This window comes from Spea bombifrons, chromosome 12 (assembly GCF_027358695.1).
Source record: "Spea bombifrons isolate aSpeBom1 chromosome 12, aSpeBom1.2.pri, whole genome shotgun sequence".
In the NCBI taxonomy this organism is placed as follows: domain Eukaryota; kingdom Metazoa; phylum Chordata; class Amphibia; order Anura; family Pelobatidae; genus Spea; species Spea bombifrons.
In genome coordinates, this window is record NC_071098.1 from 13,473,244 (window position 1) to 13,486,826 (window position 13,583).

General features: G+C 39.8%; 1 protein-coding gene across 1 annotated transcript in view; it reads right to left on the reverse strand.

The window, feature by feature from the left end:
* The window catches only part of SIK2 (salt inducible kinase 2), a 63,865-nt gene that overhangs the window by 25,745 nt on the left and 24,537 nt on the right, over positions 1-13,583 (reverse strand). The window contains exons 4-5 of the mRNA XM_053451390.1: positions 5,685-5,809; positions 2,570-2,693 (exon numbers count right to left, since the gene is read on the reverse strand). Of these exons, the coding sequence (XP_053307365.1) occupies positions 2,570-2,693; positions 5,685-5,809 (249 nt within the window). The remainder of the gene's footprint in view (positions 1-2,569; positions 2,694-5,684; positions 5,810-13,583) is intronic.

A 13,583-nucleotide genomic window follows, 5' to 3' on the forward strand; every position in this document is an offset into this window, starting at 1 on the left:
CTTCATTATTTCTGAAGAAAGGCATATACATATATAAGAAAATGTTTCAAATGATGATTTGGGAAATATGTTTTTAACACTAGTTTTCTCTTCTAAGTATCATTGATAACTTTTTACTAGATATATTAGATATTGCTCTAGTAAAAATAGAAGAATATTTAGTTTTGTGTTTTGCTACTCGAATTCTAGTCTTTGATCTCAGTACTTTGATCATAATTTCTTTTATTTCTTGGAGGTAAATTCAGATTTTAATACACATACACACCTTGGTACTCGTTAGTATAATATTTTATCCCCTTATCAGTCTGTCGATCATTAAGCTACAGGAGATCGAGAATGCAGTATGAATGCCCAGCTTAGACTGGTGTCAAGAGGCAGCTGCCAGCCCGTTACAGAACAGAGTTCCTCCGTGAAACTCAAAATCAGATTGCCAGGATGCCTAAGTAACATGTGCATAACTCGTTTTAAAGTGAACACAGTTATTTTATATTTATTTCTTTAAACGCATGTTGGGGTCATTTTACATAGACTTTTGTACGTTCTACCTTGTGCAAAAAAATAAATGTGTTTCCTTTTTCAATGTATATTAGAGGTAGAAAATATATCCTCTCTCTCTCATTGTTCCTCTTGTTACTGCTGCTGTGGGCCAAATCCTACTGAAATACAGCAACACCTTTAATGTTTAACTTCAAAAGAAAGCCATAGGCGACTTACATGTTATAATATGGCAGTTAAATAAATGATGGGTATGTTTTATTTCTTGGTTCCAGATTGTGACATGCAGATGTGGTTTTTAGTTATCGGGGTAGAACACAATTTCACATGTACAGGGAAAAAGCTTGTCTAAACTAGCAGGCTATACAAGCACTAACTTCAAGCCCTAACATTGCCCTAGCTCCATGAACATTTTCATTTAAGGTCCCACAAGACCATGTTTTGATTGCAAACATGAAATGAATTAAATGATCTTCAAAAAAACAGCGAAAAGGGAGATGCTTTCCAGACAGTTAAAAAAGGACCCCATAGAATCGATGTTGCTATGTTTAATTGTCAGGAGGTAACTCATTTACAGAAGCGACAAGCAGATGAGCTTTTGTTGAATCTGCTAGAAAAGGTTCATCCACTCGGGAACTTGATGTTAGTAGAGAAATGTTGAGTAAATGGAGCTAGCACCAGAGAAACAAAGGATTCTGTATAAGGGCATATCAAGGTCAGGGAAAGTCTTCTATGTAATTGCAAAATGAGAAGCAAGCTTTAAGGGTATTTCTGACTCAATCACACAGAAATAAATAAAAAAAAAAAACAAAAAAAAAACCATAATATTTTACTCAATATAGACACACAATTTAGTAGCTGTGGGAGGAGGAAATCATTTGTCTCACATGGGGGAGATATAATGCAAATTGCACCCAAATGTTGAGCTAGAATTATTTGGGGTGTAGGGACTTTAAAAAAAAAAAAATCTGAAAAACTATGTATATTGACATTTAGTTAATCAAAAATAAGCTGATATAGCACATCACATTGAAGCACTTTCTATTTTTTTTTCAAAGAGGGAATATTTGATTCATGGCTAAAGATGTTTGTTACCCAACTTCTGCTTGGATCAACGTTATACCTGTCCATCCCCAACTTGCTCAGATTTGCCCAATCACCTGAATGAGTCCATTATACCTGCTTGCACAACAACTAAAGGCAGTGGTATCTAGTTGCCACCCTAGGACTGACCTGGGCCAGTGCTTCCAGGGACCCCACAGGGCATAACTATGCTGAGATACTGTATGACTTCATATCCCAGAGGAACTGCCTCGTAAGGCATATCAATTTTAAAGTAGAACTCACATTTAGGTTTAAGAAGGGTTAAGGGAATATTTGAAGGAACAAATACAGAGGTCTCAATCAGGAGAGAATCCTCTAAAAATGAGGCCATCTGCTCACCCTGACCAGTATTCATGAAGTCTCTAACTATACTCGTGTAGACAAGCTCCGCTGATGCAAAGCTTTATTGGAAGTCATGGTTTTTGAACTTTATAGAGATGATTATGAAACATTGAATTTTCATTCCTTTTCCCAGCTACATGTGGGTTCCGGTTCTAAAGAGCTTAAATCAGAGACCTGTTTGACTAATTCTGTTTCTGACCTTCTCTATAGAATAAGACCAAAACTGGAGTATGCTTTAAGGCATATAGTTTGAGAAAGCAAAAGGCTGGAATGTAATTGTGGACGGTGACTGACTTTTTATAAAGTATGAAAATAGAATTCCAACTTTCATAAAAGTAGAGATCAAATACGAAAAATTCAGCCCATTTTTATAATAAAAAAAATGTATTATAAAACTGGACTGAAACAACTTCATGAAGAACTGAAAAAACATGGATACAGAAATAGCACATTGTAAATTAGTCAAGTGCTATTAAACCAATCCAAACTAAAGGAATCGGTGCTTCCACGGTGCGTGAAACTATTATTTTCATGGAAAGGAAATTAATTACCATTAACAGTTCTCAACACAATTCAAGTTTTATATGCGCGTTTGGATCTCTGTGTATCCCTGTAGAGCAGACTATACCTTCTGACATGAAATATGGAATCCGGAACCTCCCTTCCAGCACCCTCTGTCTCAAGATGGGTAGTGTAGGACCATCAAAGGGCAAAGCACCACAGACTAGGACATAAAGGACAACCCCCATGCTCTGCAACAAGAGGAAAACAGGAGTTATTTTATAGGCTGCTACTGTAAAACAGACATACATGGCAGAAGAACTCCATCAAGTATACAATGTACTTATTAATTCTTATTTAAGAATGTTTAAACAAAGGAGACCTATTAGAACAAAAGGTTGTACATTGCAGACTGCAATTTGAGGGAAGCAATCCCCCCCCCAAAGCTGGTGGTACAAAGTTACTACACCTCTGTTTTACCAGGAAGATAGTGAGGGAATGCACTAGATGGTTCTGGACAACAAACAGCTATGCATGGGAATGGGCATACAAGGGGATCCATCTGGTTTCATCAACTTGCGAGGAAGCAGGATTGGGTGCTGGTGGATCAAGGCAAAGTTGGTACATTGTAAGATATTGTATAAGAACATTGACTATGAAATAAATTAATGCTGTAAACCCACTGGATGCAATACCATCTTACTTTTTATGTTTATTTTTGCAACTAAATAAGAGTTAAGCACCTCCCAACCTAAAACAAGACAAGCTATTGTATGTAAAGTGAAACAACAACTAATATAAAGTATACGCTTATCGGTCATAATATTATGACCACCTGCCTAATATTGTGTAGTTCCTTCTTTTACCGCCAAAACAGCCCTGACCCTTCGAGGCACGGACTTCAATAACTCTCTGAAGTTGTGTTGTGGTATCTGGCACCAAGACGTTAGCAGCAGATCCGTTATGTCCTATAACTTGTGAGGTGGGTCCTCCATGGATGCATGCTGGTGCCATGTGTTCTCCAGGTAAGTGATGCGCACGGCCATCAATGTGATTCATCGGACCAGGCCACCTTCTTCCATTCCTCCGTGGTCCAGTTCATATGCTCACATGTCCATTGTAGGGACTTTCAGTAGTGGACTGGGGTCAGCATGGGCAACCTGAACCAAACTGCGATGCACTGTGTGTTGTGGCACCTTTCTATCAGAACCAGTATTACGTTTTTCAGCAAATTAAGCTACAGTAGCTCGTTTGTTGGATTTGACCACACAGGCCAGCCTTCGCCCCCCCCCACGTGCATCAATGAGCCTTGGCCGCCCATGACCCTGTTGCCAGTTCACCGCTTTTCATTCCTTGGACCAATTCTGATAGGTACTGACCACTGCATACTGGAAACACCCCACAGCTGCAGTTTTGGAGATATTCTGACCCAGTCGTCTAGCCATCACAATTTGGCCCTTGTCAAAGTTGCCCAGAACATTACGCACATCAGCTTTGAGGACGAAATGTTCACTTGCTGCCTAATATATCCCCCACCTACTGACGTAATGTTATGGCCGATTGTTGTGTGTGTGTGTGTGTGTGTGTGTGTGTGTATATATATATACATACACACACATTTTTTATTTATATTTATATATATATATATATATATATATATACACACACATATATACACACATATATACACACACACACACACACACACACACACACACACACACACACATCTTTAAGTCAGCAACAACACGAAGCAAAAGCAAATAGATGAATGCATTCTTACCAATTAAAATGGTCATCAACATTCTATACTACTGTCGTGACAAGTTGCGGTAGTGATGTCATGTATGGGGAGTTCTGATGTTTCCCCAGACAATGCCCCATTTTACGTAGAGGTAAGATGCAGTTCACAAACAGAGGAGATGGAGAATGTTACAGGATTTATGCCTGGGAGGAGAATTCCTTTGTTGAATTTATTGTACCTTACCAAAGAATTTGCCAAATGTACAGCAATCGTCCTAGAGCTGCATATAAATTAACCCTTTAATGCCATTGTTGAAAGCACATGTAAATGGGACAGCCTGTCAGCAAGAGTATACCTCACAAAAAATTATATGTCAAAGAGGGACTATTTGTATTGTGGCGGCTTGACCTTACCAGTTGATTTTAGGTAACACTGTATGTAAGTAGAGAAAAGGCCAAAGAGCTGGTAAGAAAGCCACACATGAGCAGAGCTATAACATAAAAAAATACTGAGTGCAAATACAGAGGAATGTTTGCTGGCTCGGCTCTGCCCCATTACAGATTAGCTCCAAGGCAGGCTTTGGTCTCAAAAAGGATTTATATACAATGTAGTTATATATTTTATTTGTAATCATTGTATTTATACAAGAGAACTTACATGCAGATTTACTGACGTTTGGCCTTTTCATTACTGTGGGGCAATATGATGGATACACACGGGACTCTGGGTTAGTATGACCCCTGGGCAAGTGAGCAGCATTAAGTCATGCCCACTCCTGATCATGCTCCACCCACTCATTATGCTCCACCCACCTCATACTTTCTACCCATTTTAAGTGATTATGACCACATGCTGAGAGTGGGAACCCTAGGGAGCTCCTAGGTATGCTTATTTCCCTTCATGGTCTCTGGACAAATGTTTACCAAACAGACCGGAAGAGGCTGACATATCAACAGCCTGGCCATGTCCAGTTCCTTAACTCTGTCTACTAAAGATGTGGATCTGACACAGACCTTGCAGTGAAAATGTATATTAATATGTATACATTACATTTTTTAACCTTTTCAATCAATGCAATTGTGTTATAACTCAGCTGAGCTGAGAGGCGTGTAGAGTAAAACCTGTATAGCTGGTTGTTCCATGTCCTGAACTAAACTCTCTTGAGTCTGATTTCCCTCTGAGGCAGCCAGACCAGCTTCCACCAAAGAAGAAGGAACATTTTCAAAGGTCGGAATAACTGTGTGTATCCCGTGACACGTGATTTAAAATGGCTGCCCTTGTGAGTCTACTGATAGAGTCGGTCTCTAATACATACATTGCTTATTGTAATTTGAAAACATCATTTAACATTTATAAAGAATATTCAAGTGTAAAATTATGGTTGCTCTGACATTAATAAGTCAATAGGGTAGTCTTTATTTTTTTTAACTGAACACATACAAATGGATACAGTTATGTACATGAATACATGAATGTGAAAGAATGATAAGAAATATACCCAGATATCCAGCTGTGGTCCCTCATACTGCTGCCCCTCGAAGACTTCAGGAGCTGCGTAGGGAGGGCTCCCACACCATGTAGCCAGAGGTTCTCCAGTCTTATAAAAGTTGCCAAACCCGAAATCTAGCAGAAGACAAAGAACACAATCATCCTTTGGTGCTTGTGGTTAAATAAATGGAAAGACCTACAGGATGAGCAGGAGAAAGGAACGTTCACTGTGCAATCTAGAATAAAATGAAGATAGTTTGCATGTCCTGCATATAAATTTCAGGCAGGTTGTCCCAACCGGCAAGATGCATCATACATTGAGGGCTTTATACTTTACAATTGTACATGATGTATCAAATTTAATCAGTACTCTACTGCATGTGGTGTTTTCTTTTCCTAACAGGATTTACCATTCAATAGCTATATGGCTACAATGTTCTCATGATGTTGATCTCATGCAACATAGGCAACTTTAATGTTTTATCTTGTAGGCCTCCTTCACAGCTAGGAAATCCTTCTTGGCTAAGCTCCATCCATAGCAATGTGATCCCACTCACATACATGCTACTAACTGCAATAAGATCCTCCTCTACACTTCAATAAGATAATTCTCTCACACAAGCTATTCTCTTTCTCACACATTCTATTCACTACAACGGGATATCGCTGATGAACATCAGATTCTTTGAACAATATCGCCGTGCCTATGACAGTAGCAAGGTCCTAATACGAGACTAGCCAGGATAAGCACAGGAGCTGCAGAGACTGACACCAGCTTTGTGAAACACACTTGCGTTGCTATGGACTGATCTGAGCTGCTGACATGTGAATGTCATGTGGTCTGCGAGCGCGCAGGAATGAGATGCTCTCAAAAAGCATGAGGTCAGATCATTACAGCCGGATACTGCTACCGCACGCAAGCGGTATATTGAATAGTGACCCACTAAAGCTCCTACTCTTGCTTAGGTTACACAAATCTGTATTTGCCGAGGATGGGAAGAGAGGCAGCAAACGGGTTGCAGTGAAGTCACCACTTACACAAGAGCATACGTTTTGCATACAATGCGTGATGCGCAGTGTGGTCAGTCAAAGGTTTTGAGGCCATACTGATTATAAAGCAAAACATACATTAAGTAAATCAATCTATCATTTTACTGTCTGCAAATGGTTTTTTCACCCTCTATTAGTTTAGATACGTTTGGCAATGATGTAAAATGCATTCAGTATTGTTTTTTTATTATTATTATTAGTCTTGGTCCACCAAGATTACGGTATTTAATTCACATTCGCATGTAGTAAACGTTAACAGACATTAGAATTTGCTACTCCAGCTTAAAGAACTAATTAATTTGCCAAAACTTCACAGCTGGTACTTTTTTGTTTTGGAAATATCTAACTTGAAATGGGGACTTCAGGAACTCAACAAGTTCAAGATGACAAATGCACCCCATCGCAGAAATGTCTTTATCTGGAGCAACGTGTCGTGCTTCGAAGCTAACCCGCACAATACTGGTTGCTATAAAAGCTGGCCTGCCAATGGCTTCCACACGACGTAGGTGAGCTGTTTACATTATACTGTTGACCCGCCTGCAGTCACAAGATTAGCCATAGTACATGTGGTTAACAGTCTCACATGAATGCAGCTGTAACTGCTCCAAGCCATTACATCAGATGGAGGTCAGCCGAGGAACACGTACAAACCAAGCTATAGAACACATTATGTATTAGCGGCTGTATCCCAGGTTCTTAGAAGGACAAAACTCACAAATAAATCATAAAGCTTAAAAACATACAGGGGGAAAAGTCAATCTAAAAATGCTATTCATGGTTAAGCCACGTCATTTTCCAGTGTACGATTTCCATATTTTTGCAATATTCTAAAATCACGTCACTCGTGTTTGCCCGAGGCACTCCTTAATGCATCTTTCTGCAGGCTTAACATTACTGTTCTTCTAAATCATGGAAAGGGGCAGCACCAACACGAGGCAGGGCACAGGAATGTCAGGGGACTACAGTTTTCCATCAATCGCATTTTACAAGCCGAGATCGTATAGCTTCCGACTGTCTGGTTTCACGAGGGACTGTCCTGATTTTGGGGACAGTGGGGAATTATGGGCTGATTTTGAGAGGTCCTCCGATCTTCCATGACTGGACCAGTAAGCTGTGACATTGGTTAAAATCTCTTTTTGTACAGCTTCCACATGGTGTCATATTTCAACTAAAAGCTGCAAGATGGCGGGGCCTGTCCTACATTAACCATACCCTGTCCCAAAATGGACACATGAAATGGGGTGGTATAATAATGGGCTGCACAGGCTACCATGAACACTTTATGATACAGAACAAAAGGACATCAATTTGGAATCATTGCTACTTACAATATTATATATATATATATATATATATATATATATTTTTTTTTTTTTTTTATTTTTTTTTTATGTTTTTGTTTTAAGCTTGCAAGCTGGACTCTCTCCACCTAATGTATCGGTTTGTCTTAGTCTGTCAATTCGCGCCTTGTCATACCCCTTGAATATATGTGTTGTATTAAGCGCTGCGTAAATTGTTGGCACTATATAAATAAAAGCCACTGCTCCATGCTGTCTATTTATTTGTAAATATGTCTTAATTTTATCCCGCTAAAAAATTCTCACACAACTAATATTCTTGGGGTTTTTTCAACCAACTTTATTTATAACATTCCTAGTGCCACAATGAATATTTTTTCCGTGACAACTTTATTGATAAAAATGCTCCCATCACAAATGTCTTCGTTTTTTTGATTACGAAATGATCCCTGAATCTTATGCGTTTTAGATTTCAGCAACGTGAAATCCTTTGTGACTGGAAGTTAACTTTGATTTTCAGTTTGTTCCCTGTCTATATCAAATCACTCATGTTTATAATAAACACCATTTTGATTGGCAAGGTACACAGATGTTTATTGGACATGTCGGGAAATGTGCGTCCAGAAACGTGTCGAAAACCAAGTCAGGTTCATCCGCCAATAAAAGCTGGCAAACGTCTTGGCACGCAGCAAGAAATGCTGGTTATCAATGAAAACCTTTAAATCCATAACAGACACTTTCAGATAAACATTGGCATTGTGATTATTATAAAACATGTAATTGTGCTCAGATTTTATGTTTATAAACACTATTCATACAATAAAAATAAGCATGTTTGTTTCTACTTAAGTTGCGTGTTACAAGACGTTGCCAAGACACAGAGTGTTGCGTACAAAGAAGCACATTGTATTACAGTGTTTTATCCAAGCCATGTTAGATCCCGTGCTTAACGTAGGAAGCTTGCGCCTGGCTTATTCACGGTGACCATTAAATCCAAATAACATAGAGATTTCGACTCACGCATGGCCATAAAAAGGGACTGCATAGTAAGGATCCAGTTGTGGCGTAAATGATGCCCAGGTGTTGTTACTTCAGAAATCATGGCTGTTATATGTGGCACTTCAATATAAATGTCTAAAACAAAAAAGCTCTGATAGAGGCCCAAAAGTTTCCTCAACAGTCCATTCAGTAGCGTACCTAGCGGGGGGCGGGGGGGGGGCGGTCCGCACCGGGTGCCGCTCATCAGGGGGGTGCCAACTTGCCGGCACCCGGCACCCCTCCAGAGACGGACAGTAATGTCCGCCGCTGGAGGAGCAGGCTCGCAAGAGAGCGGTATCGGAGGTCTTTAACAGACCTCCGGCTCCCTTGAGTGATTTTAAGCCGGTTCCCTTGAACCGGCTTAAAATCACTCAAGGGAGCCGGAGGTCTGTTAAAGACCTCCGATACTGCTCCCTTGCGATCCGCGCGTCAACTGCTGCTGTGCAGAGGGCACTGTGGGCGCGGCTTCAGTGCCGCCGGAATCTGACAACAAACCCCGGCGGCACTGAAGCCGCGCCCACAGTGCCCTCTGACCCGGAAGAAGACAGAAGAAGAGGAGCGAAGAGGAAGACTGCTGTAAAAAGAAAAGACTGCTGTAAGAAGAAAAGAGGTAGAAAAGAAGGTAGGAAATCATTCATTAAGACTGAGTGACAGTGAGAGTGGATTGGTATGTGTGGAATCTGTGGATTGGTATATGTGTGGATTGGTATATGTGTGGATTGGTATGTGTGGTATGTGTGGAATCTGTGGATTGGTATGTGTGGAATCTGTGGATTGGTAAGTGTTGATTGGTAAATGTGTGAGAGTGATGGGTGTTATGCTGTACCATTTCCAATGTCTTTTTCATTATAATTATGCTCTAAAGTACATCATAACTCCCATCACTCTATACTGTTCCGTACAGTGGCAGAGCTGGGAGACAGAGGCCTTGCACCCCCACCGCAGGGTGCTGGTCAGGTTCTATGTGGGCAATGTGGACGCTGGCTTTGGGGTGTGCAATCTGTGATCTATGCCTGTAATTTAGGGTGTTTTATCTATAACTTTAATGCTGAGTTTTTTATGTGAATTCCAATTGATCAATATCTGCAAAGCTGGGTTTGCGTGTTAATGTGTTGGTCTGTATCTGCTATGCTATGTTTCTATACATTATTTATGTTTACCAGCAAATACAGGATTTGTATGTCTTATTCAGTTGATCAATACCTGGGGTGCTGTTTCCATGTGTTGTTTATTTGATCTATACCTTCAGTGCTGAGTGATTTCCAGTTGATCTATACCTGCAATGCTGGGTTTGTGTGTTCTGTTGATTTATACCTGCAATGCTATGTTTCCATACATTATTTATGTATACCTGTAAATACAGGATATTTATGTCTTATTCAGTTGCACGTGTTGTTTATTTGATCTATACCTGAACTACAGGGAGTAATTAAAAGAGAGTTGTGGTTTAGTGACCTAGGGGACAAATGGACTTTGGGGATGATTACGGGGAGAGGACCTCCCAATGTCACGGTGCAGTCAGAAGAAGGGAAGGCTGTACTGAGTCTCACAGTGTTCCCCTGATCTGCAGTTGAGGGCAGTACAGCATAATCCCTATCACTATACATCGATCTAGACATTTACAATAATGCAGCATAACCCCTACCACTATATACTAAGCCAGACACTGAAGTGGTAGGCCTACACCACATCAATGGCTTTGTATATAGTGATATGGGTTATGCTGCATTATTGTAAATGTCAGGCTCAATGTATAGTGATATGGATTACGCTGCCCCACCGTCAATGTGTGCTCAGTATAAAGTGATAGGTGTTATCCTGTATCGCCGGCAATGTGGGCCTCAGTATATAATAACAGTTATGTTTTACCACCGTCAGCTTGTGCCTCAGTATATAATGGAAACAGTTATGTTGTACTACTGTCAGCGCGTGTCTCAGTATATAATGATAGCAGTTGTGCTGCACAACTGTCAATGTCTGCCTCAGTGTATAATGAGAGTTATGTTGTACTACTATAAGTGTCTAGCTCAGTATATAAAGATAGCGGTTATGCTGTACCACCATCAATATCTGGCTCAGTTATAGTGATAGGTGTTATGCTGTTCCACTGTAGTATCTGGCTCATTGTATTGTGATAGGAGTTATGCTGTTTCACTGTAATGTTTGCCTCAATATATAATGAAATTACTTAAGCTGCACCACCGTCAATGTCTGTCTCAGTATAGAGTGATAGGCATTATGCTGTACCACCGTCACTGCCTGGCTCAGTATATAGTGATAGGTGTCATGCTATACCACAGTCAGTGTCTGGTTCATATGGTGTATATATAATCATGAGTCGACATGGCAACACCACTATATATGCAAATGCTTAAATGAAAAGAGAACAATGTTATGGTGACTCCTGATTATAATATCAGAATTTTTTTTAGTTTATAGTGTCTTTAGCTGCTTAGCCAGTACTTAATGTGTAATGTTTGTCACTCATTTGTTAGGTCTTCTTAGAAACTTGTTGTGTTTGTTGTTTTTTTGGGGGGGTTATTAAAGAAAGCACTATTATATGTTCAGTAAATGTTATTTAAACATATTTATTTTACTTATAAGTTATTAATTTATTTTTTCAGATTTCTTGTTTACAGTTGACATACAGTTTACAAATTGGTGCAATAAATATTCTTGCCAACATAATTTTGTAGATGTCTTTACATTTGGGGGGGGGGGTGCCACTTACAGGATCCGCCCCGGGTGCCAAATACTCTAGGTACGCCCCTGAGTCCATTGATGATCCAATCTAATCTACTTTCATTCTTCTCTATCATCTCTTACAGCATCCCTTGGGATATGACCTATCTTTAAGGCGTCTCTAAATGCATATTATATATAATTTTGATTGTTGCCAATATTGAGATTTCTGATCCTGATCAGCAATGTAGTTGCCATGATGGCTGATATACGTCATCTACCACTGTTAAATACCTTCTAGCCTGGCACAGTTATGTTTATGAACATGCGATCAGTAGAGACAATCTGTCCTTGGACTAACATTTCTAAGAAAAGAAAAAAACTTCTATTTCTAAAAAAGGTGATGTAAGTCGAGTCTTACTTTCCCGCAGAAATGTGTAAATTGAGTTGTGTTCATGAACTATGGTCAACCACTTTGTACAGTAAAAAGGAGGATTTCTGCAAACTTTCGTGATACGGCATAAAACACGCAAGAAAAACACATAAAACAAAAAGGCTCCACCTGCTGCAGAACTTCGAGAACTTGAAATAGTTCCAACAATAGAATTTGGCCACTTGGCCCATTTTTTCTGATGTAAAAGACTCAGACGTTAATCAGTCCTTAATCTTGTCTTAGATTGAGGATAGCTTTATATCTATCCCATGCATATTTAAATTCCCCCACTGTTTTAGCATCTACAACCTCTGATGGGAGGCTGTTCCATTTATCCACCACCCTCTCAGTAAAACTGTTACATTACATCTAAGCATCCGACCCTCCGGTTTTAGACCATGAGTCCTTTTTTAGTCCTTTGAAATAAACGCTCCTCCTGTACTTTTTTAAACCCCCTTAAGTATTAAACGTTTCTATCACATGCCCCCCCCTCTCCTCCAAGCTACACATATGGTGATTGACTGCACTTCTTCCTGTGAGGTTCCGCAGCAGCTGTGGCATCAGCTACACACACAAAATGCAGAGGATTTCTGTCTTTTCCCAATCTGAGGTATAACGTTTAAAATCTTGTTGAGCAGCAATTTGCCGAGAATGAATAAATCTCAGCATTAGTAAGTAGCGGCCCATAAAGAGATTTGCAGCAGCGGCGACTCTCTTCCACCATTAGGGTTAATCATTAAACGCCTAATTAGCAGCATTCTGTACGGTATCTCCCTTTGAGATTGTGGTAATGCGGAGGTAGAGGGAAGATTTGGGGAGGGAAGACGTGGCTGATAATGGGAAGGTACGAGCGAGATAGGGACAGCTAATTGTCAGAGCTGACCCATTTCATGCTCTGAATGTTAATGAGCCGTGTTTGACGTCAATGCCAAGCTAGCTGTCCGTCAGTTAAACAGAGCCAAATATCTGGGGAGCCGCTTAAAGAAAAACATTCACTTTCACCTTGATTCACTTACAACTGGAAGCGCTGAAGAATTTTTCTTTGCACGCTATATATTTTTTTTTCTTCTTTAAAACACCAGAAAACCCTGCAGTTTGTACCGGGAAGCTTCCATACCAATTTTCTCTATTCAGCTATGTATAAAATTGGTGAAACTGAAATAAAGAACATTCCACTGGTTGCTATGGTGATTGCACCACTTCACACAGAAACCGAATTGATCTTTTTACATGACCCCTTAGTGCCTTAGGGGCTCACATATATACGAATAGTTATTTCTCAGAGAAAACTGAGAATTTCCAAGGGTTAACTTAAAGCAACGTGCGTAGAATACACATATACGCTGTTACTTTATAAGATGCTGAGTAATATATTTGCATTATGTGCTTTGCATTGAAGCGAATGTAT